Source organism: Gobius niger (assembly GCF_951799975.1).
Source record: "Gobius niger genome assembly, chromosome: 6".
Taxonomy (NCBI): Eukaryota; Metazoa; Chordata; class Actinopteri; order Gobiiformes; family Gobiidae; genus Gobius; species Gobius niger.
Window position 1 is genome coordinate 23,609,934 of NC_136857.1, and position 25,886 is coordinate 23,635,819.

General features: G+C 42.0%; 1 protein-coding gene across 2 annotated transcripts in view; it reads right to left on the minus strand.

The window, feature by feature from the left end:
- Positions 1-2,457: 2,457 nt before the first annotated feature.
- Positions 2,458-25,886, minus strand: part of ccdc120a (coiled-coil domain containing 120a) — a 36,654-nt gene continuing 13,225 nt past the window's right edge. The window contains exons 1-12 of one of the 2 annotated variants that reach the window (XM_079557838.1): positions 22,947-22,987; positions 13,662-13,789; positions 13,281-13,398; positions 13,080-13,204; positions 12,854-12,962; positions 11,985-12,101; positions 11,829-11,885; positions 10,441-10,543; positions 10,018-10,298; positions 6,889-7,383; positions 5,250-5,577; positions 2,458-3,349 (exon numbers count right to left, since the gene is read on the minus strand). In XM_079557838.1, coding sequence (XP_079413964.1) covers positions 3,244-3,349; positions 5,250-5,577; positions 6,889-7,383; positions 10,018-10,298; positions 10,441-10,543; positions 11,829-11,885; positions 11,985-12,101; positions 12,854-12,962; positions 13,080-13,204; positions 13,281-13,398; positions 13,662-13,709 — 1,887 coding nt within the window. In that variant the 5' untranslated portion in view covers positions 13,710-13,789; positions 22,947-22,987 and the 3' untranslated portion in view covers positions 2,458-3,243. Of the gene's footprint in view, positions 3,350-5,249; positions 5,578-6,888; positions 7,384-10,017; positions 10,299-10,440; positions 10,544-11,828; positions 11,886-11,984; positions 12,102-12,853; positions 12,963-13,079; positions 13,205-13,280; positions 13,399-13,661; positions 13,790-22,946; positions 22,988-25,886 lie in introns of those variants that run through there. The other variant, XM_079557837.1, reaches the window with a different exon arrangement.

Here is a 25,886-nt window from a genome sequence, read left to right on the forward strand (position 1 = left end):
GCAAAGGTGAGCGTGAGGTGAAGTGATCTAATGTGGTAGTAAAAAACGCACTTATATACGCACTTACTTCACTCAGAAAATCACAGCAAAATGTGTCTTTGTGTCGTTTAAAATTAAAAACTATCCTGGACTGTGTGTAGCTTGTGTGTAGCCGAAATAAAATGTATTGGATTTTGTAACAGAAGATTTATATCGCCCTCTAGAAGTCAAGTGGTGTAATTACAAGAGACCTCAAAAATACAGTCAGCAGTGTTAATTTTGACAACATATTTTATTTTTAGTCTTAGTCTTTTGACAAAAATTTAATTTAATTTTAGTCGAGATTTAGTAAAAAAAAAAACGTTTCAATTTTAGTCTAGTTTTAGTCGACTAAAATTGCATGTCAATATAGTCGACTGAACTACTAAACAACTAATTTAGCCGACTTTGCATTTATAATATTCATTATAATCATATTTAATCAAGGTCCTCGACTTAATGGAGCTTCTCCCACATGAACAAAGCTCAGAGCTGTTCATTTGGCAGTGAATTTAAATGATATGAGGTTCTTTCAGACGGTCAATGGAAGTTTGGCTGATTTTAGTCTCTCCTTTTCATTTTTATTTAGTCTCATTTTAGTCGACTAAAATATGTGGACATTTTAGTCATAGTTTTAGTCGCATGAAAAACTTTCAATTTAGTTTTAGTCCAATTTTAGTCGTCAAAAATATCACCTTGACTAAAATTAAGACTAAATATTATAGTCGACGAAATTAACACTGGTCAACAGAATACATTCAACTTCTGTTGTTTTCTTAAATTTGGGGGAAACTGAATATGTGTCTTTTGCTTTGTTTTGCTTGTTTTATTACAGGTTTAATTTTGTGTTTCATTTCCAGGAGGAAATAGTTACTTCCATAAGACAGTCATAGATCATTAGTTCCCCATTTCTCATTTCTAAAACTGGACTCACTTGGAACAGTTCATTAGGCCAAGTAGAATCCACACATAGGCCTTTGATAATTTACCCCCTAGATTTCTTGGAAATAAATAGCAATTGAATATGAGAGGAGCAACTGTTAGTCCGGTTCCTTCTCTGAGTTTGAGAGTAGATCAATATTTAAAAATCAACTAAAAGCACAATTACGCCAGTAGTTAATCCGTGAATACTGACCATCTTTATTTTAAACACTGTGTACACCAGTCTGTTCACTCTTGTATTTACAAAACCAAATCAGCAGCTCAAAATCCAACACAGAGTGAAAAAGTACAAACAGCAGAACAGTCCAAAAAGATTTTTTGAAAATGATTTTGTACATTTTACAGAGTGGCCCTGAATGCACCACAGCAGCAGAGATACAGTATTTACAGCAACAGTACAGTAACGTCTGTACAAGTGTGACTGTCATGATCCTGATGTCTTGCTTTGGTTGCAGTGACTGGGAAATCTGGAGTCTGCTCTGCTGAAGCTGCTAATGTGTACTTGTTATGGCCATAAGTACACATACAGAACTAGTGTGTTACCATGCAGTTGTCAAAACCCTCAATGTATTCCTATGTTATTATATTTAAATGACAGTGTAAACAAAATATCCACACTCTGGCCAAAAATTGTGAATGTCCCGTCAATGACAATGGCAATAAAACATATCTTTGTTTCTAAAGAAGGGGTGGAGCCGATGACAAGTCTGTTCCCTTCCTTTTGAAGAAGCATAAAAGGAATTAAGATGAGCCGACAAAGCCTGATGAGATGCAAACTCAATCACAGAAACCAGTACAGTATAGTACTTGGAAACCTTTTCCTTTTACAAAAACATTAATTCTCCTGGATGGCGAGTCGTGACATCAATAGATCGAGCCGTGATGGATGACACCAGTATGGCGTCGGCCGAATATAACCAGTGTGTGACGTTAACTGAATTTAACCACATGGCAGCTGAGGTACAAAAGTATCTCACCCCCTTCAACAATCTAAGCCATTGTGGAAATGTTCTTGTTTGGGCAGTTTCAGAAGAGCAGACCATAAAAGCCGTGTTAAATGGAGGTCTGAGTAGTTTGTTTGATAAACCTGATAAAACCTGATATGGACAGAACAAAAAACAGTCGCTGAATAATTCATAATTGAAACAATACCAAAAATCTTTACATACAGTCATCTCTTACAATAGATACAGAATTTTACATTAGGCTGTGTTTGGCTCCAGGTTAAGTTAAAATTGTATAAAAAACAGTAAAAGTAGCAGTAAAAATCGGCTGAATAATAATAAATAGCATACAAACAATTCACAAACGATTGGTTGATTGTCGCTGCGGCAGAATAATCCTGTATTTTGTTATTGCTCTCAGACCAGCACACTGTTAGCAACATTACACAAGCTAACAACACATTAGCATTTAGCAAACAATGCTAAAAACAAGGATTATCTTTTGGCGGTTCAACTTCAGAGGCTGGTTTTGCTTAAGTGTTTAGGTCTGTGGCTCAGGTGCTAGTGGTCCAGTGTTTGTACTGGTACCGATTGTTGATTATAGCAGACAAATTGATTGACTGATCTTCAAGAAAATGTAAGATTGTTCAGCACAAGAAAATGGCTATATGTGAGATCTTTAGAGCCAGCCCCTGAAGTCCTTTTATTTTTCTTAAGACATCTGCTTTAGTGCATTTCAACTTCAGCATCACATGATTAGAGTGTTCGATACAAATGCTAACAGTGCTAACACATTAAAGCTAATTTACATCCAACAACAAGACTCTTTTTTTAATCCAAAAATTTGATTCAAGATTTTCATTTTTTTTTTAAATACAAAACGTGATGTGGGCGGAGCTTAGGATTCAGTGCAGCAGCGTCGAGTCCAAAGAGGAAAAAAAAAGTTTGAAATATTCCTCACGTCTTCATTCGAGTGAGGTCACACCTGAGGAGCGAGAGAGTCACCTGACCGTCTGGGGACTGCTGGTTGGCTACTGAGCTGGTGATGTCAGCTGGTGATGTCATCGCGGGAATAAATACATTTTCGTATTCCTATTTCGTCCTGATTGTCCAAGCACAGTCCTCTTTAGGAACAGTAAAGATAGCTTTTTCTCCATAATTCCACTTTGAGAGAAGATAAGAAAGATTTAGACACATCTAGAGAGTCAAGACTCCCGGGAAACCAGCCCAGGATGTGATTGATACAGAATAAGGTCTTTTAAGTATACATCAGGCTATCGTTCCAGTCTCATATCATTTGTTGACACACACTTGCTGTGCTCTGGATGGTGGGTTCAGTTCAGACCAGCGTCCCTGGGGTTGGCTGGTCACATGACGTCTGTTTGAGTGGCACTTCCTGTTTGTGAAGAGGGAACGCGTCGTTGTATAGCGGAACGTCCACTGACCTGTGGCAAAATTAACAAATTACTCAAAACAGCCCACACCGTATCCCTGTCACTAGAGGCTTCTAAGGCTGATACCGATTTTTGGGGACCTTTATTTGGCGATGCCGATACGCTCAGCGACATTTTTCCATCCTGTAAAAACATAATTACTTGGCCACTTCAGCAGCGGCTGATTTTAATTTATTACTTTAGGTCATTCAATAATAATATTTGGCAGCACGGTAGCGCAGCGGTTAGCGCCTCCGCTTCACAGCAAGAAGTCTCGGGTTCGATTCCCACCAGGACGTAGTCTTTCTGTGTGGAGTTTGCATGTTCTCCCCATGTCTGCGCAAGTTTCCTCCGGTTACTCCGGGTTCCCCTACCACTAGTGATGGGCCACTGAAGCACTTGTAACACTTTGAGGCTTTCCTAGCAAAAAAGTGTCATATGCTTCGAAGTCTCTGAGCCATTTCATTCTCTTTGAACACTGACCTCTTGTGGACAAACTTTATTATCGCGACTTCTCATAGACACGACTGAAGAAACCAACACAATCATGTGGAAAAGAAGTTTCAAACAGATGTGTGGCAGTTTTATTATTTGCAGCCTGATATTGATGTTTGAATGATTAAATCAATCATAGGCTGATATATAAGAGTCATTTTCTTTAACATGGGTCTGTGCTTCACGGAGCTCCAGTGGGCGGGGCCTCAGTCACCTGCGGCTCTGCTGCTCAAAGGCAGGACATCAATGTGTGATCTTTTTACTTCATTCAGTCAGTAATTTTGGCACTATTTGTTGTAGATGTCGCTCCTTACGTTTCCCTCACCGGATCAGCTCCACGCCTGCTTTTGTATCTGTCAAAATGCAGGACTTTGTAAAGAATAAGAAAATACAAAATCTACTCTGGCAGGCCCACAGCCACTTTCGCCAATGAGAAATGGGGGAAATACAGCACATCTATTTATCTATGTCTAATGATTTACATCACTATATAGACGAGGAAACATCCGTTGTTGGCGCCTCGCCGCTAAAGGCAGCTCAGTGAGACGCTCTGCGCAGATGACCCGCTTTGAGACACGATACACAACGCACAGAATGAAGCAGTTTTCGAGACAGTCACGTGACCAGATGTTACTGAAAGAGGCTCCGCAGTGTTTCGAAGCAATCTGCTTCAAGAAGAGCGATACAAGCCAGGTGTTTCTGACCATCAGCCTGGCTCCAAATTATGGAGATGGGTCGCCGGGCGCGGCACTGCCGTCGGCCACTGCTCCTTACTGGTTGCCCTGGCGGCATCAAAGGATGGGTTAAATGCACAGGACACATTTCCCTATGGGGACAAGAAAGTATACAAACAAAACGTTTCTGTCCCAACTTTGATTTGTGGCATTAGCATGTTGCTAGCCGCAGCATTTTGCGCGATCTAAAATACAATTGTATGTCTGTGGATGTACTGTTTTTATTCGGCCCGTACTCGCACTTCCTCTGCAAATGAAGCTCCTAACTGATAAATAAAGTGAATATATATATATATTTTTTAAGCCTCAGTAACTGTGAAGCATGGGTTCCGTTTAATGTGCAAAAAATGCATGAATAAATAAACAAAGCATCTATAAAAAGCATTTGAGTGCGACTTATTTGTTTGGTTTTTGCTTCTTCTTCTGCACATACGTAAAACACGCTTTTGATTAATGTCACAGGAACAGTCGGAATGTGCAAGAAATATTATGAGAGCTAGAAACGAGTTGGAGCAGCAGATAACAGTATAAGGTCAAGTTCCTCCAGTATGACAGTTTGAAAACAGGGCAAATCAGGTACCCGGGGTTTGATCTTTTTTGTCTTTTTAACATCTTCTCATTTTCCTATAGACTATGGACGTCACCTAAAAGTGTGAGGGCAGCATCATTTGTGTAAAACGTACCTGCCGTGCAGAGAGAGCCCATGAAAAGTGGCTGAATGAGGCAGCCCGGCCTTCTTGACCGTCCCGTTGTGATTGATATCCTTGAAGTTGGACTGGTGCAGGGGGGCATTATGGGAGTTGGAGTCCAGATAGTTTGAATGATCCGGGTAGTTGGAATGGTGCAGTGTTGCATTGTGGGAGTTGGAGTCCTGGTAGTTGGAGCGGTGGATGACGCCGTGCGTGGTCCGTCGCCTTCCTTTGATCCCATTGGTCTTCGGGCCCGCGTCGCCGTTGGTCGGGTTCTGGTGGGAGGAGCCTAAAGTATTTCTCAGATACCAGTCCCGCAGACCTGTCAATCACACACACGCAATTAGAGAAAAGGTTTGATGGAAGCTAAAGGCCACTAAAAAATACATGTATGCATATAATTTCCTATTTGTGTAGCAAACTTTTAAGTTCTTAAAAATTATGTCTCCTGCTCTTGATGAAATTCGCACAATTTTAAATTAACTGTTTCTTCTAGTGTGCAGGAAAATATAAAGAAAAAGTTGTTTTTGTAAAATAAACACATATCTTCAACATCTGAAATGTTTTAAACCAAAAAAGTTTTGTAGTTTTCTGTGCTTTGTTTTGATAAATAATATTTCTCGATGGTCAGCAGTTATCCCATAGCAAATGTAATTGCCCCTCTGGAATAAATAAAGTTTTATGAATCCAAATCTACTTCCAGAAGTCTCAACAACTGTTTGAAAAAAATACAAAAACTGCGGAGATCGCGTCATAAATTAAACATTATAAGTTCAACAGTTACTCAAATTTTGATGGGGAAAAAAATTCTTTCAATCCGAGTTCAAAGTCTGCTGTACAGTTCTTGAAGTTTTCATCAGTGCAGCCAGAGTTTTGATACATAATAGATAACATAGGAAACGTGCGTGTGTTATGGAGTTGTCCCAGCAGGTGGCGCTATACTCCCCTCCGCTGCAGAGGAACCTGCTGCAGTGACCCACTTTCAGTTCACCATCAAACATTCATCACACAGATCTGAATATGTGAGAACTCAGAAGATTCAACAGTGTGTCTAGGAACACAAGGACAAAGATAGCAGCAAGAGAGTACGAGGATGGCAGTGAGCGGGCTGTCTCATAACCGGGAGTTTGGAGGTTCGTATCCAGGCACCCGCAGGGCAGACTGTCATTGTGTCCTTGGGCAGGACATTCACCCGCATTGGTGGGTGGGAAGTGTGGTTACTATAGTAGCTTACCAACACAAAGTATGCAGAGAGTGAATGAATAATGTCTACAGTGTAGCACTATCAGAAGCGAGGTTAAGACTGAACAAATACTGCTTTTGAGGGAGTTCGTGAAAATATTCAGAAGTGCAAAGAAAAGGACGTGAAGAAATAGGCAAGTAAAAGAGACGGCCTGAAGGTAAGCCAACTCATGCTAATGCTAAGGTCAGGACTCAGGAGTCTGTGAAAATAACCACTTACAACCACATGATGCAACAAAATAAAAAAAAATAAAAACACAACAACAATTTGCAATGTAATTAAGAGGAACATGATCCGTTTTTCACTAGTTTTTCTCAGAATTGCAAGATAAATTTGCCTACAGGTACAAATAAAGCAACCAAACCTAGCCTTTCCCCATAATGACTTTACCTTCCAGAGCCAGCGCCTTGTGCAGACTCCTCGTTGCCTCGTCACTGTGCTGGTCCTGGGTCAGAGCGGGCTGAGGCGGCCGGGGTGGCAGCAGGTGAGGGTGAGGGTCCGGCTGCAATGGTGGATGCTGGGACTCGTAGTTCTCTGCTCCAGGGGGCTGCACAGGGAGGAAGGGCCCACACGACTTAGTCCGTGTGACTTTGATCCGCTGCCGCTCAGTCTGCAGGCCGCGGTAAGCGGGCGGGGCTAGCGTTGGCGGCTGGTTCGGATACAGAGCTGTGATTGGCTGACGGCTGCCGTGCGACTGCTGCCTTTGGAGCATCTGCTGCTGTTTGGTCCAGACGTAATCCAGGAGCAGGTCGCTGTAGGGAGCTCTGCCTCGGGCCTGGTCGGGTCGGAGTCCTGGCTCAGTCCTAGCGCTTGATTCTGACCCGTTTGTTGTCCTGGCAGTCCGACTATCTGTGTCTGCACTCCTCCCTTTTGAAGAGGACACACCTGTCGTGAAAAAAAATAATGTAATGTGTCCCTGAACTTAACTGTGGTGGCTGCTAGTCTTTCAAACAAGGATAACTCATGTCTTTACCAGGTGAAAACTGGCAGTCTTTTATAGAGTAGTAAAAGTTTGCGGAAGAAGTCACTGGGTTTGCCTTGTTTTTCCTTAAAGGGGGCCTATTATGCAAAATCGACTTTTTCAAGCTTTACATCATGTTATTAAGTCATTCCCTCATTAAAACCATGCCTGAAGTGTTGCCTTGGCACATTCACGTATTTTCGAGTAATCTGTAAAAACTCCGATGGCGGCCATTTTAGGGATAAAACGCCTGATTCCTTCAGGAAACGCCTCCGACCTCCAGGATACGCCTCCGACCTTTCGTCACCAGCCGAGTAACCAACCACTGCTCCTCAGCAGAACCCCCTCCCCGCAGTGTCTAGCCCTAAGATGTAAACAGAGTCATCATGGAGGATTAGCTTCATGTGTTGTGAACCGGAGCCACAGCAGACTTTTACAAAGACACACATCAGTGTTTCTGTTACCGAAACACCCAGGATTCAAACCGGTGACAAGAACACTTATTTCAGTGTCTGGTTCTGCGCTGGGCCTTGATGATGCACAGAGCCTCCGGAGAAAGCTAATGCTAAGCTAAACCTCGAGTCATCACGTGGAAACGAGAAATATGCACAAATAAAGTCAATAAAACCACCACACACATAAAGAACCGTTTAACAATGATCACACACGGAGCCAGGCTTGTTGATTTGGAAGTTTATTGCTCACATTTCATCTACAATGGGTCATAGCCGAGTGGTTTTCTCCCGGAGCTAACAAGCTAGCCGCGACAAGCTAACGGGAAAATTCACTGAATACAAGCATATTATGCATTGAAAACGTCACTAAAACAGGCAACTACTTGAAGCAGCCTTTATGATGATGACACACGGAGCCTGGCTTGTTGATTGTGTAGTTTATTGCTCACATTTCATCTACAGTGAGTCGTAGCCGAGTGGTTTTCTCTCGGAGCTAAGGCACTATTAGCCGCGACAAGCTAACAACCTTCACCTTCACAACATTCATTGAAAACAGGCAGCATATTATGCACAAATAACGTCAATAAAGCCGGCAACTACTCGAAGCAGCCTTTACGATGATCACACAATGAGCCTGGCTTTACACATTTGTGGTTTATTACAGACTTTTCATCAACAATGAGCTGTAGTCGATTATAACAAGCTAACGGGTAACCTCGAAAAACCATTGTCCACCTGCACAGATAATGTCCGTCTTTGAATGGTATGGGCTCCTGCAGATCCTGGTGTCGTCCATGGGGGTATAGTTAGAGATCCATAGGGCATGGCAGATGCAAAGAGATAGCCTCCAAACAGCAGTTATTTTTCAGGCAAGAGCCCCTTCCAAGCGTCCGGTGTGGAAGGTTTGTTTCCAAATAATATCCTGTGTGGCCATTGTTCACAAAGTGATAAACAGTAGCTCCTTTCCAACAATAAAAATTAAAATGCACCGATCGTAGTTTCAATACTTGAGACAACGAGCGGAGTGTTGTTGTGATGCCACAGACAGCGTGTGGAGGGGGCGTGTCGGAAAGGGTCAGAGGTTTTTAAAGAGACAGAGGCCTATTTCAAGTCATTTGCTAACGCCATTTTGAAAGAGCAATTTTATACAAGGCAGTTATTCTAATTTACTGCATTGACAGACCAACAGAAGGTTTCGTCATCATTGTAGTGTCCTATAGACTGGTGCTATGTGGCTGAAAAAAGCATAATACCCCCTCTTTAATAATAATAATCACGAGAGGACTTAAAAGCAGCTGTGTGGACATAATGTGATGGACCTCAGAGTTTTTTCACAGCTTCAATTGTACATTAATATAAACCAAATTAAGTTGCTTTATTGCACCATAGACTGTATATATGTGGATTAATTATAGCCTCATTCTTCTGGAAGCCCTAAGGAATTGGGAAGGCTCCAGAAAGCCCTTGCTCTTTAAGTCATTGGACACATTCTTACCTCCTATTGTCCGTCTTATCATGTGCAACATTTTCCTTTTCTTTTTCCCTTTTTCCTAGTTTTAATTTCGCCCTATTCTAAATAATAGAGCTGGCTCCCAAACCCCAGCTGCCAGGTGCTAGCATCAATGAGCTTCAGTTAGCCTGCCATCGATTCAAAACCAGATTGGAAAAATTTGTATTGCAATAGTCAAGGCGGCCATTTGCAAAACAATAGGCTAAAGTACAAAAACAATACAAAACACAGGACTAGATAGCTGTAAGTAATTTCTACCAAACACCTTATAGACCTCATTCCTTTAATTGTGTGGTTTACAAGTCTTTGTATTTTGTACATTTGTAATTTGTCAAATTCTAGCTTCAAGTAAATGTAATAAGAGACTGAGTGATCTGTTATGGATGTGATGCTGATGAATGACCCCTGACTGCACTGTACAGTTCCCCAAGGACTACAGATGGAAATTAGCTCGAGAAGCTACAGTCTGGTACGGTCATCTTTGCTCTTGAGCATAATGTAATTGTACACGTCCTGATAAATAAATGACACTCGGGTCATCATTTAGTATCAACTCTTCAGACTTACAGTGATTTAAAACCTCCATAACTCACCGTTGAGCCAGTGTCCCTCCTCCTCCGTGGAAGCCCCTCTGTCCAGCAGTCCCTCAGAGCTGTTACTGCGCCTGGAGGAGTTGGCGCCCCCTACCGGCCCGTTAGCCGCAGGTCTGTTCGCACCGTTGGGTCTCCCTCCGCTACCTCCAGAGCTACCTCGAGCCCGGCCCAGCTGCTCCGGCTCCGTCTGCCCAGAGGAGGTGGAGCCGTCCAGGGAGCGAGGCGGCGGCGGAGGGGGGTGAGGAGGGGAGTGTTTCTGAAGCACGTCCTGAGAGTCCGACCTGGACATTCAACCAAATATACTTTTTATATATAATTCTGTCTAGGTGTATTTTATCATATTTCTATTTATTTACATGCTGTTTGTTATTGTATTGTGCATTGTAACACGATCATGGAATGTATGTGTGTAAAGTTACTTACCGGCTGTGGACCGAGTTGTTCCTGGTTTTATTTTGGGAGAAAACATCAACTGGGGAAGTACCAGCAGGAACCAGTGGGGGGCGACATTGGGACACATTCTCATCTATGGGAAAATAGAACTTTACATAAGAATGCTGAGAGCTTTGTCTTTTTTCAGCTACAGATTTAAAGTTTAAATTTAGATGTGTGTTTTTTTATGTGTACAAAACATTTATTATTTTTTCATTAAGTAGAAAACAAAAATGATTATTTCTTATTTGTTAAAAAAAAAAGAAAATCTAAATCCAGTGCGATTAATTAAACGTGAGAATGTGATTATTATGAGCTTGACCAACATCAAAGTCGGTGCCACGCGCTACCAGTCTGAACTGTGCTGACACTGGCACAGTTGTCTGCTCTAAACCTTTGTGCGTAGTCGTTTTGTTTGTTTTGACTGGACCTCGTGTCTGAAATTCAGGATGATGATGATGGATTATATTCCCCACTGGCATGTATTTTAATGGATGTTCCAAAACAGCTCAAATATGATATAAAACAAGCAAATGGAACGGATCGGCTCAAACATGATGAGAACAAATGGAATGGGTCGACCAAAATATGAGCAAATGGTACGGGTCAATATGATAAGCAAAGGGAACGGGGTCAGCTCAAATGAGAAAATGAAACGGGTCAACCCAAACATGATGAGAGCAAATGGAACGGGTCTGCCCAAAGATTATGAGCAAATACAATGGATCTGCAGCATTGTATAAGGTCAGGTTTTACTGTAGGATAATTGTCTATATTTCTTTTTGTATTTTAGCCCTAAACTTTTATTAAACTACCCTTTTTGACCTCACCGTATGCATTAAGAAGGGGGGGAGGACACTGTGCAAAGACGAGGTAGAGTGGTGCATCAGTGGAGAGGGTGGAGCTGAATTAGGGCTGTTCTATAAGAGCCCGGACGCACCTGAGATGGTCTAAAATAGCCATCTAAAGTCAATGCAAAGCCAGATCTAAAATAAGATTTCTGGGACAACTCTGATAACAGGGCCTGCAGGTGAACTGGGACAATGTTGAAAGAATATTTGCATAAAAAGGAACAAGAGGATATGATAGAGGATAGAGAACAGAACAATTTGAAGTGTGAGTCAGGCTACTAATGTTACGGCTTCACCAGCGAGTGAGAGTGAGGGGTCACTTTCCAGTACGATGAAGTGTAAAGTAAAGTGCTTTGCTTTTACCCCCACAAACCCACAACCTATTGCAAGCTGTATCCATATTAATTCGACCTTTGGATCTGCATGTAGAACAAGGCAAGAGAGGTCTGAAATAGAATCATTTGGAGTGGACTCTGGTGACTCAGTGCATATGAACATAGCGAGTTATGTAGCTTGTGTGAGTGTTACCGTTGTCGTGTCCCGTGGAGTCTGACGTGGAGCTGCTCTCAGATCTCACGGACTCATCTGGAAGCAAAGGAACCATCAATGAAACCTTTGTGAAATAAATGTCTACACTATAATGAAAGGCATGGAGAGCATAAGAGAGAGGTGTTTTTATCTTACCTGTGTGGCAGCCTCGGTGGACTGTCCTCTTGGACCTCTGGTTCTGCAGTTGTGTAATGTGTTCAGGTTCACTGTGTTTTCGGACTGAACTAAATAAAGTCTTCTTTTTCTTCTCCTCCAACTGCACAAAGGGTGACAACATATGATCATTTGTTTTTTCTAAAAGGTCGACTTTTCCTTAAAGCAGTACTAAGTAACTCTTCCCCCTAGAGGCCATAAGCGCAACTGCAGGTGTCGTAGCAAGTTACGATTTTTTAATTTTTTAAATGTCTTGGAGAGTAAATACTACGCTGACAGGAAAGGCGAAGGGAGAGAGGGTTACTGTGCAACCAATTATACAATGGAAATATTTTTTTTCACTCAAACTTTGCTGTAAATACTGTTTAAAGTGACGTTAGCCCGCAGTTAGCTTTGCCCGTTAGCATGTTAGCTTCTTCTTCGTGATTTCATTAGTGTGTATTGCTTTCTCCGGACCGGTGACAGTCAAGTTGCAAATATGGTTTTCTGTCCAGAGACACCAGGGGAAGATGAAAGACCCTCCAATCATTCCATAAACACTTGTATTACCCCCACAGGGACTACGGAAAGGAGTTATTAAGGTAAACACGTTACTTAGTACTGCTTTAAAATATCAATGTCAACTGATACAACACACACACAGTTTTATTGTGTAGATATTTTTCTTTGCTAGAAATAAATAGTATTTTTTAATGTAGTGTTGTATTATTATTGGGGGCCCACAGGAGGTTCAGATCGATAAGGGGGCCGCTCCAGAGTGTGGGAATGGCTGTTCTATAGCAACAATGAAATAATAAATATAACATAAAGCCAAATTCGACACAGCACTGGACACCAGTCTCTGCTACACACCTCAATCCTGTTCTTCCGATTGAGCCTGGCGCCTCCTCTCCGTCGCACTGGAGGAGGTTTCTCTCCCTCCTCCAAAGGGAAGTCTGCAGGAATTGAGCCTGTGAGCTCCTGACCAATCAGAGAAGAGACGTCATGAGAGAACAGAAGAACTGTCGCAGACATCTAGATCACACTTGGGGCTAAATGCAGGGATGCATTAATTATACTGCGCTATATGTCACTCACTGCTTCTTGGAGGCAGACACGGCGAAGCTCGGCCAATCGTGTGCTGAGCAGAGTCTGTAAGCCCCGCCTCCTGTCCTGCAGCTCGACCAGTCGCTGAGCTTTCTGCTTCCTGTCGGAGCCCGTCTCTGTCACGCACAGCGACATACAGTGTGAGATTATTCAAAGATGGTTCACAGGTGACTTTCTGGTGCGTTCTCTGACCTGAGACCGAGATGAGCTGACCTCTGACCTCCATGGTGGGCGTGTCCCATGTGACCCCGCCTCCTCCCTCTTCACTGCTGGAGTCGAGCTCTGCCCCGCCCCAAACACTCTCTCTCACCTGCGCAAGGTCACAGAAAGAAACACTGGTTTTGAATAAATTCACCCCTGGAAACATTTACACAGGATACAAGATCCATTTCTCGCTAACAGCAGGCTAACAAATCAATGCTGCCATGAAAAAGGCTGTGTGAGTGCAGAACATGCAGAGGACACTTCGGGATTCTGTCTATTATGTGATAAAGTGAGATCGGGAATGCGATTTTGCAGCTCTACAGTTACTTCATCCACAGACCAGCGCACTAACTGTGATGTGAGTCTGACCTTAGAAGTGGGTTCATACGCGCTCCAGTAGTTCACTCCTGTGGCCATCCAAAAGTCTGACCCCTGACCTTCGACCCCGGCTGGTTCAGCGCTGTCTTCGCCGCGTCACCACAGATCAGTCCAACCTCCTGGAAAAATAACAACAGATTTTCAGAATACAAGAGAACTGCTCGCAGCACCACATGAACAGACAGCAGGGACATCGAGAGGTGGCTATGTGATCCAAACACTAGCAACGGCACAAAATATTGAACGTAGATATAACTTAAAATGTTATGTTAAACTCTTTGGTATCTGCAAATTGTGACAAATCAAACGGTTTTCCTGGAATAAGAAACTATGTAGAAAATGTAATAAATATCCACCGTCTGGTTGAAACATCTCCGTTGGTAATGCTATTCTAAACCATTTGTCTCCAGCCTTTATTATGAACCTCTCAGGGATCCGCTTTACTCTCGACCGTTGTCAGGGCTGGAGTGTTGTTTTAGACACAACATTGACCCTTTGAACCGCCTCAGGTCTGTTTCATCTGAAAACTGAGTCACAACAGTCGCCCTATCGCTCTCCTGTGTTTACACCACAACAAAGGCAGACACAGGAGGAGACTTGTAGAGAGTAGCCGGCCCGCCATTTGGAAATAATGGATGGATAAAGATTGATTTATGTATTTACATTTTGAGTACACCACTTCGGCTCACATTCAGTGTTGACAAGAACTGTCGGCCTTTTGACTGGAAATGAGAGTCAATAGATTTGAGGAGAGTGTTTGGAAAAGGTTTGAGTTGAAGCAGGTTGGAGAGCAATGGGAAACAGTGGCTCCTTCAGCGCAGAGACTTGCAACACGACAGCGAGACATGTGAGGAATCTGACTGAACAAACTCCAGCAGACAGGACAATGCGCTCCTCTGTCTGCCACAGAGAAAACTGGACGTGATTTTGACAACAACGCAGCAAATTTGGTTACAGAACACAAGCGGTTGTGTCTTGTGTTTAGTGGCAAAACAACAAGCTAGGGATTTCCTATAGCCCATCACGACATGTTCCCTCAGACGTAGAACCGTCACAATTTGAAGCTCTATATATGTCAAGCCACGAAAATATTGCAATAAACAATATTATCGAAGACCTTTTAATGCCACAGAAACTAACTCTAAAGCTCAGAAATGACAGTTAAGTACCTTCATCTTAAAATATCCCACTATGAACATGAAATACAACCTTCTTAGGGTACAAAATAAAGTATTACATGGGAAAAATGATAAATATTCAGTAAATATACCAGTCAATTACATGTTGCGTTTGTTGTTTGTCTGCACTGGAACGGCTAATTGGCTCATACAGTATCTCTTATTGAAAACAATCAAGTTGAGCATTTTTGTTCAGGGTACTTTTTTTCTTTACAAAGACGTATAGCGACCTTTTTTACAGGGGTCCGGATCCTGCGGTGGCCGTGATTGACGGGCGGAGTAACCGATTACACAAACACGTGGTCAAAACAAACATGGCCGAGCGCAGAAATGAAATGAACCAATAGTCATGGCACTAAGGCAATATCCACACGAAGGCAAAACGCTTGTGATTTCAGAAACTTCCTCTGTAAACACGGAGCCAGCTCAGTAAATATGTGCGTCCACGTGCGCAGTAAACTTTCTGAATAATTACACACAAAAAAACGTATGAAACTTCTCAATGGATTTACGACCGACGGAAGAGACGAGGAGGTGAATTGACTTCTTCCAGACGTCACGGGACTTAAAGGGGGGGGTATTATGCAAAATCGACTTTTTCAAGCTTCACATCATGTTATTATGTCATTCCCTCATTAAAAACATGCCTGAAGTGTTGCCTTGGCACATTCACGTATTTTTGAGTAATCTGTAAAAACTCTGATGGCAGCCATTTTAGGGATAGGTTTGCCTGAGTCCTCCTAGGAACGCCCCCACCTCCTGGAGACGCCTCCGACCTTTCGGCACCAGCCGAGTAACCAACCACTGCTCCTCAGCAGAAGCCCCTCCCCACTGATGCCACAGACAGCGTGTGGAGGGGGCGTGTCGGAAAGGGTCAGAGGTTCTTAAAGAGACAGAGGCCTATTTCAAGACATTCACTACAGCCATTTTGAGAGAGCAATTTTATACAAGGCAGTTATTCTAATTTACTGCATTTACAGACCAACAGAAAGTTGCATCATCATTGTAGTGTGCTATAGACTGGTGCTATGTGATTGAAAAAAGCATAATACCCCCCTCTTTAAAGCAGAAAACTGTCAGTGAACAGACTTTCACTCTCAGTCCAAAAACACAGACTGAATGAATGGAGGCTAACTTCTCCTTGTCACCTGTGCCTCACCATGGGGCAAACGAGTGGAGGATTGTGTTGTAAAAGTCATTATAAGGTCAGGAGATTATGGATAACATACACTATGCTGGCGCTGTGACGGCTGGATAGATTTTGGTGCAAGGGCTGGTCATACAGTTCAAACAAAGGAAATTATTAGGATAAATTTGACAGTTATTTACAAAGCAACACCTTAATGGTCATTGGATCCTGACTCTTGACTTCGTGTGGACAGAGGCACAAAAGGTGCTCCTTGTCCGAACGGTTAAGTCGATATCTTTTTCGCAGATCCACAGAAGAAACTAAATGTGCCCACATTTCTCACTGCTACAATGAAGAAGGATACACCATAATATGAATAAGATCTCCTTTATTTTTCCAGCATGTAACATTTAACCAAAACAAGCTTGAGCTCACTCACTCCGGCCTCCTCCTCTTCCCACTTCCTCCCATTATTCCAGACTCACATTAATCCCGCTGCTTTGTTCTTTCTCGATTTTCCTTTTCTCGTAAAATTTCAGCGTTTTTTCTTGTCCGCTCGTCTGACCCCCGACTGTTTAACGACAGAATAATCCGGGGTTGATTCTCTCTAATCAGCAGGAACTGAACCGTCCCTGTATACGCCTCACACACAAACTTATGTAACCTCACTCAGCTCACTCTGGAATTAGCTTTTACGTATTTTTTTGGACATCCTTCACATTGCAATTTCATTTTCTATAACATAATACTGGATAATATGTATAAGACACATTTAAAAGCAACCCAGACTCATTCCTAACCAAACAAAACGCCCCCACACTGGTCGTACGCTGCCATTTTTCAAGCAGGCCTGCAGCTGCCCTGTCATCACCGGCGCTCGCTCCTCATCCATGTTTTCTAACTCACTTTCCTGTCCTCTTCCTGGTTTTCTGGGCTCGCTTCCTGTCGGCGCTTCCCGTTTCCTGTTCTCAGGCTCCGGGGGCACATTGTGTTCACCTCTAAGTTTAGAAACAGAGCAGGAGAAAGCGCCGGGGGTCAAAGATACACCGTAGAGACGTTACACAATCACTCGGGGTTCTTGTTGTTCTGTTTGGTTTTCGCGGTTGAACGTATTGGCGAGTATGACCTTTCAGAGTCAAAAAAAAGCCAAATTGTAGCGGTGACCAGGTGTTCTTCATGGTCCAGTACAAAGACCGAATGACTGTTGGAAGTGAAAATATACTCGTCACAAAGCAAAGCGGTCCAAAATCTCCAAATTGAAAAGTGGTTTTCAGTTGGTGTCTCCCCTACATATGGTTATATAATCAAGTTAGGTTAAGACAACACGAGATGGGCCCCTCCAGGAGCCAGAGCAGCTGCGCTTTGACGGCGGAGCCAAACGCAGCAGTAAAAACGACGTCTGAGTAAACAGCAACAAGTGGTGCAGAGACACGCGATCTACGGGGGGCCGTGGTAACTGCGACTGCTACTACTACTACTATTACTGCTAATACTGCTGACCCACTGAGTACTGAGTAGGCATTTCAGTGAAAAAGACAAGAAGTTCGAGGAGTCTATGGTGTGTTAAAAAGGAAGCTTCATCCACTTCTTCTATCGATGCACAGTCAAAGGTGTTGTGACTAGGGCTGTCACGGTATGAAAATTTGACCTCACGGTTATTGTGACCAAAATTATCACGGTTTTCGGTATTACCGCGGTATTTTATTTCATGTGTGTTAATGTGTTCAGAAAGCACTGATAGTCCTACACAAACTGAAATAGTTTCAAAAAAGTTTAACAGTGCTTGTTACATTTAAAAAAATTACAGACAAAGCCTTATCAAAAGTGCAACTTTTCACATCAAAGTAAAGGAACTAAAACGATGTGTTGTTGATGTTTCGAGGGTATTACATGGACTATTTATAGCGCCAGAAATGAAAAAGAATATTTTTGAACAAGATAAACCGTCTATATCAGACACGGCTTATGCTGGCGGTGGCGCTGCAGCCACATTCTCCCGTAACCCAAAGTCCCACATCAGCATTTCAGCTGAAATGCCAACGTTAGCTTAATGCTATAGAGGGAGACGGTCACGCAGGTGAGTTAAGAGGTTTGAAGTATTGCTGCATTTGGAGACACTTTTTCCTGCACGCTCCGCAAACAGGAAAACTGTCTCTATCAACTGTCCTTCAGCTTTCTTAAAATACCCAAAACATGTCCAGACTTCAGGCTCGGTCTCTGAAGGCTGATAGATCCTGCGCTGTCGTGTCGGACATGACTCCAGCTTCGAGAAAGTTTAGTGTTGGTTATCGCTCCAGAGTGCGCCTGCGCGGCAGCTTCAGCAGATGAGACGGCGGCTCATGAGGCTCACTTTCCCTAAACCGCGGACGCAGTAATCCACCGCGGTAACATATTTTTTCAAAAACAAGACGGTAATTATTATTGTCAACATTTTTACCGGGGTTTACCGCTACACCGGTAACCGTGACATCCAGGATGACTAACTCTGCAGGGAACAGTACATAACATGAGCTCTCCTGCTGCGGACAGAGACCGCTGTTTATCGGTTTGATTAGCCTTAAGGAGGGCTGGAGGTGCTTCCTTTATGTGAGGAATGTCGCCTCATGCTTGGAGTGTTTGGTGACCATCTCAAACACGTCTCCATCGCCGTCTTACACTTTGTTGGTTAGAAGATACAATACTGAGCCGAAAACAGAGGAAGCAAAAAATTATCCAGCAGTTTCGCTTCCTGATTTTACACACAATCTCAAAGTGAGATTCCCCGTTCCTCCCCTTTGCTGGGCAGCTGTTTCAACAAAGACAAAAAAAGAGAGGAAAAAGAATAGAATAGAGTTTTTTTTACTTTGCGACAAGCTTTTTTGGGAACAGCGGAGGTTTACGTGAGCTGCGGCGCGGTGCTGAGAACAGCCACTGCAGACGATTCGAAGATTACTCAAAGATGCGCTTCTCGACTGGAGAGCAACAGTTTGATATCTCATTTGAAAGTGAAGGGCAAAAATTGATCGGAACTTTTCTGTCACTTTGTCGCCGGGTTTTTGGCACATATTTGAAGGGCTTGTGTTTTCGGGTTTTTTTTTTTACACATTTTTGTTGGTTTTGTTGCTTTTTTATTGCTTTTTGTCATTTTTTGTCGTGTTTAAGTCACTCTTTTCTCACTTTTTTGCTGTGTTACTGCTGCTCTTTCTGTCACGTTTTTGTCACTCTTTTGTGGCTTTTTCATTACTTTCTTCGTTGCTTTTCTGTCATTTTTTTAATTTTGCTATTGTTACTTTTTCCGTTGCTTTTTCGTCATGTTGTTGTCACTCTGTCACTTTTTTGTTGCGCTATTGCTGCTCTTCCGGCACGTCTTTGTTGCGTTTTCATCCTTGTTTTTTTGACGTTTTGAGTCTTGAAGACTTATAGAGGCTTTTAGATCTGCGTGAAACCAAACTGGAGAAAATATACTTAGAGGTTAATTTGATGCAATTTCTTTTTTATACCTCACAAACAGCCTATAGTTATTATTTAATATTATAGTAAGGTTTCAATCATCGAAATACACCAAAAAAATATATCTAATAGAGGTTGGCCGATGTGGGATACCGATGCGGATATTTTTTGGTCCAATTTTTTAAAATGTCTCAGCTATAATCCTGTGTATGATGCTTCTAAATGTGTCAGTGTTGAACTGTGACAGCAGGGGGCGCTGCATAAGGGACAAAGGGCTGATTTATTGAGGACATTCATGTATAGTAGGTACTTTAAGGGGAGCTTGTTGAAAGACGGTAGATTTTAAAAAAAAAAAAAAAAAAAAAAAGGGTAAGTCTCTGTCTCTTAATAATAAACCGACGACCCGCTCGCCCCTAAGAAACTGAAATCATGGTTCAGTTAAAGAAAAGAAACAACAGGAGTTGTGGCACTAACCATAACAAACCAACAGACAACTGCGAACCCCGGGTCAAAAGGGACAGTGGTGCAGACGCGACACAGCAGCGGAACAATCAGACAACACTGTGATGCAACTCTGAGGTCACCCAGGTCTGCAGGCTCACACTGGCCTTTACCATCAACAAACAGGCAAGTCTCGTCTTCTCTAGCTGGAGCAAAATCAGAAAATGAGGCAATCTGCACCACCGTGAGATGGTTGCCCCGAATCTGGCTCTGAAAAAGAAGTGACAAAATATTCGAGAATGACTGGCTTTTGTGAGAAATAAAAGAGTTCAGAAAACGGCTTCAGCAGACAGTGGAGAGTTGCGCCGCGTTACTGGAGACGGAGGCAGGTCTGAACACGACTCAAGAGACTGGAATGTGACCCGAGATACAGATGGACCGAGAAGAGAAGATGAGAGGACGAGAGGGGTGAGAGAGAGAGAGAGTGAGGGGGGGGGGAGCAGAAGGGATGAAGACATGAGTGGAGGAGAAGGGGGAGAAATTAATACACTCTCTCAGCTTCACGACAGATTCCAATGAAAGCGGACAATTCAACAAACAGAACTGCCGTGAAACTCTCCTTACCTCACTCTTCTGTATCTATTCCTCGCAGTTGTTGTACCTCAAATACGTGCACAAGCAGCACATGAAGTTGGAGTGCCCATTTGTAGAAAGCTAAAGCAGATCTGCAAAAGACCGGCTGACATAAAGTGCACAAATGACTGATGTTGTTTCACACACACAATAGACAATTGAGTTCAGGATGGAGTGAAATTGAAGGTTACAGAAAAAAATCTGCTAATTAAAAAAGGAATTAGCAAACAATGGCCACTTTTTATAAGACCAAACAGCCCCATGCTGCTCTTATGGAAAGACGGCGTACTCTAAGACTCTATAAAAGAGACTCTGCAACACCGAAGCTCCACAGCAACACCGTCCCATTATAAACCGAAAGGTGGGCGGCCTGTTCTTTTGAAATGAAAGTGCATCTAATTGTTTGGGTTCAGACGTTCGAACCCTCTCCACGCAGGGGTTTAATCGGAGAAACAGATGCGTTTATTGGTAGCGTCATTTTACATATTGAACACAGAGAGATCCGCATTTGCATATTCAGATTCCAGCTTGTGAGTGGGCGGTGGAACAGGTGAGACGCTCGGATACCATTCATTCACAGATCGACGTTGAAGGACAAGCGGTCGAGTGCGGGAAGCGAGAAGGTGTAGGAGAAAATGTGGAGAGACGATGGAGATGACTGAATACGAACGTGTGATTTTAGCTCAGAGCCCGGGATAATGGGATGTATACTTTAACATCCTTGTTTTTTTAACCAACCCTGATCGGAAAAAAATGTATAGGTTAGCAGCATCATGAGTGTATTTGTTTTTATTTGTTCGGACAGTGCGTGTAAATTAACATTGGGCTGAACGATATTAAAGTAACTTGCGATATACAATATGGCTGTGCAATATCGCAATAACCATAATATTGCGATATTTCACCAAACCATTTAAACGCGATATGTTCCTTTCGAATTAATTAAACAGAAATCGTAAGTAACTCTTTTCTGTTTGCAAATTGTGTCAAAAGAGTTAAATTGTTAAAAAAATGTGTCAATCTCAGTCAGATGAAGACTTTAGTGATCGTCCATATATGGTCATGTTTGAAAACAGTTAAGGGGGAAAACAATTTTGAAAAAATCTAAACTTTCTCTAATTATTGAAAAACTACTTTAACAAATGCTGAATTATGAATATAGTTTTCTACTAAATAAAGATACAAAGTCATGGAGAGGAGCAAAGTTGTTCAACAGTCCATAAATACATAAAAAAACGGCTAATGCTAACGGTTGGCTAGCGCTTGCTACAACTGCCGTTTTTTTTCCTTTCTACTGAACAATCTGCTGTGAGAAAACATCCATATGGGCCCGATTTACACTTGACTTGATTTGTATGTGTTAAATAAGTTCATATTCCACCAGAAAATGGCTAAAAAGAGGGAAAATTGTGTTTCCCAAAAGATTCTATTTTCCCCCTCGACGAAGCCACGCCCCCTTTCTATGACGAGATGCCATCTGTGTCTATATCGTATCGCATATCGTTATTGCGATATCGTTTTTTGATACCGGAGTTATTTTTTAGATCACTGTGGGCAAGATGTAATTAATGTTACGCTCAGCTCCATCAGAGCTGCATAAACACTGACTGTAGAACACAGGGACAGGTGCTTGAAAAATAAAATGAAATATACCGCTTGAGTAGATCATATTTGCGAGTTTAGCATTAGAAAAAAGAATTAAAAATGGAACGTAATAAATCTTCCCAATAGGCCTAGGCCCAGTTATTTCCAATCAATGAGAACAAATAGAGATTGTTTTTTCTTTTCTTTTTTTTGCCATATAATCCAGCCCTAAGAAAATCTTTCCTGTTTCAGCGACGGGTGAAAATGACCACATACAACTCATGCAAATCCAATGCAAAACTAAGATTTGGCATTACCTCATCCACTCCAGGGAGGAAGAGGACAGAGCAAAGGTTACATAAAGGTTTACACTTTGCATGAAGGGAAAAGACTCTGACATACAGTAGTGTATAACTATTTTTTAATGTTACAGGATGCTTTTGAGAATTTACACGAATCCTCTGCTACTTCAAGTCCACTGTACCTATAATGTCACAACCCCTTTCATCACACTAACAAACCTCATCTAGGGCTCTGGTTGAAATCAGATCAATTAACTATTTTTGCAGTCACACACACACACACACACACACACACAGTAATAAACATAAAGCAGGTTTGCACGTGCGCTTGAAGACATATTACAGATGTGTGGCTGTTTTTTGGTTTCTAAACGACCAAGAAGCAGATACAAAGGCAACAACAACAAGCCGCTAAAACAAACAACAGCCGATCGACAAAGAAAGAAAGCCATGTCTCATTTGGCATTTTAACATCGAAATCTCTCTCAAAATAAACCTATTTGCAAATCGCACATAACACTTTCCTACGAGTTGATTGGATAAAACAAAGCATGTGATCGAAAACTGGCTTTCAAATTACCTTGTTCTGCGTCCCCAGCGCTGAGATATATCCGTAAAACGTGTTAATTGTTTACGTTTGCTGTCGACCTGATGAAGAAATTGAAAAAAAAAAAAAAAAAGAATTGTCCAGATTGATTTTGTTCCAAAGTTTTCTCAGCAGTGCAGCAGAAAACAGCAGCAGTTTTGGTGGCAGTAGTTGTTGTGTAGCGGTCTGAGTTGGAGCAGAAGTTTGTGCAGAGCGCGTGAGGCTGCAGCTGACTCCGCATGCACGAGACTCGCTCACCTGCGCACGAGGCTCCCCCCAAATTGGCCTTCAAAATAAGAGAGTCCAGGCTAATACACACTAATGAAAAATAAAATAGCCTAATATTTACAAAATTACATTAAACTAAATAAATCAACGTGAAAGAATAATAATGATAATAATAGCCCATGTCTACTCTAAGCTTATACGGATGATTTTAAGGTAGGCTGGCTATATATAAATAAATAAATAAATGTTTCTCTCGTCAGCTATGTTTCCTCCTGGCGTCGGGAATGGGTTGAGTTTTTCTGTTTGTTTTTTTTTGTCAGGTAAAGAAAGGCTTTTATTTTCCCACTTCCTCTCCTCTGTGTTGTCCTCGCGCGTCCTCTGGGTAAATCCCTCACCCTTTTATTCCCTATTATCATCATAAATAGAACAAAGAGCTAATCCCGTTCTCCCTGTCACATTTGCATGCCTTCACACTCCACACTGTCCTCAGCAGGAGGGCACTCTTTGAATAGGCCGCTGTAGGCCTTCTTACACCCTCCCAGGCCAAACCGGCTCAGACTGCATGCACATCAAAGTGTTTCTGTAAACTTTGACTCGTAGTCATGGGATGGATAACTGGGAAGATTATTTTATTCTCCCATCTTTCTCTTACCAGAAAAGCTAAGCTAGCTAAACACATAGCATATTCTTCAACAGAACTTATAACCGACTAATTCCTAATTGTTTGTGTAGAGCACGGGTGTCTAAACTTTTTTCATGGGGGGCCGCATACTGAAGCGTACACAGGGTGAAGGGCCGATCGGTGGTTAGTGCCGCAAAACCTTTGACTAGCAGAGGTTTAAATTGCGCCCCACACCTTTATTTCTGCTCAAAACCTTCATGCCAGCTCTGTCTCACAGTAAAAGGTTAGTTGTTTGGTTAGAATTGTGTAGAATTATTACATTTCAAATAAAAAGGACTATCTCTGATGATGTGTCCCGATTCAGCAAGAAGACAGAGGGCCACCAAAAATTGGTCTGAGGGCCGCATTTGGCCCCCGGGCCGCACTTTGGAAACCCCTGGTGTAGAGGAACACACTGAAATTATTCAAATGGCTCTAAACCCTCTCTAAAGTGTAGAGTATAGCCATAATATTTAGGCTATAAGAGTGACTTTAAAGCTCAAGTAGAAGTAAGAACTTGAGACCAAAAGTAATTTGGAGTGTTTGATTTATGTTTCAGTAGTGACATAAATATGTGAAACAAATATGAAGAAATAATATGGAAATCCTAATATTACCAAAGAGTGTTCACAAATACATCATTCTGAAGAAAACAAAACACAAAATCTATCTTTATTTATCAAAATGATGCCACACAGCCTAAAGATTTACTCAGAAACAAGCACAAGGACCTTTTTCTTTTCTTTTTTTTTTAAAGTACAGATTCTTTGATATATTAATACTAAAGTACAAAGGTATTCTATGACAAAAGTATTCTAAGAAGTACACTTATTTCAAAAGCCTATGAAAGTACATGTTCTTGAGTAAATGCAACTGAATACTACCTGCCTCTGGGTACTACACTTGCTGTGAAAAGTTGATTTAATATGTAAAAAATAATGACTAATCTCTCAGCATCACCAACACTCTGGTGCGTTCATGTCCATGTTGTGCCATTCTCTCTCTGACAGTGCCACCTGCTGGTTACCTCTGATACTACGCTTACTTTAATCCAGTCTAAGTCACTTTAGGTCACTCTGTTCCACTCACATCTCCCATGTTTTAGGCACGTTCACAAAGGATCTGCAGCGGGCATGCTCAGTAGGACCAGAACAGGATTTGGCTTTTACCCAGAATGCACCGATTCACAGCTTTGATTTATGATTTCCCATGATACTGTCTGTTTTGTTGGAGGCCAAGCATCGAGGGCTTTGATAGTCACAGTCGGTTTGAGATCTTTGTAAGGACTGAAGGGATTTGGATGTGCATTTATGCCCCGATAAAGCTTATTTACATCACAATTCTCATGGCAAATGTTAGAAGTCGTAAGATTTAGATTTCAAATGATAGAATGCTGCAAAAATGGAAACATGTTGCAGGCACTGAATTAGCAGCAATGTAGGTTGGTTGTTCTCCTTTCTCTTCTGATGTAAAAACATGCAACATTAACTTGCAAGAGTTTCTTCAACAATAAGTTCATATTCCATTCCCCATTCAAATGCTAAAGCTCCTGGACTTACTGAAAATGTTCCCTGTGAACTGATTTTGAAGCAGAGATTGCAAATTGAATAGCAAACGCCAATCTTGTCAGAAAAATTGCAAATGTACAGTAGATCCTGCCCCCCATTCAACCCTATAATGGTCTCACAGGGGAAGATTTCAAAAAACCTAATACCTTACAGCCAAAAGCTATGACTACAGAATTGATTATTTCCGCATCTTTAGTGTTGATGGTTTTGTGCAATAGAACAGTACAGTACATTAAAGGCACACTCTGGAACATTCCAAGTCATACAAAGCTACGCCATAAAAGAACTAAAGAGTCAAAATCATCAATCATCAGCCAGCGATACCAAACTAATGTTCATATACAAAAATCCACCCAAAGCTATTGTAACCCAGGTGGGAAAACCTGCCCATCCCTGTATTGTATTGCCTAAGCCAATCACCGAGCCGAGCCTATACCTTCTGACACTAGCCTATACGATCCATTACATATGTGTACC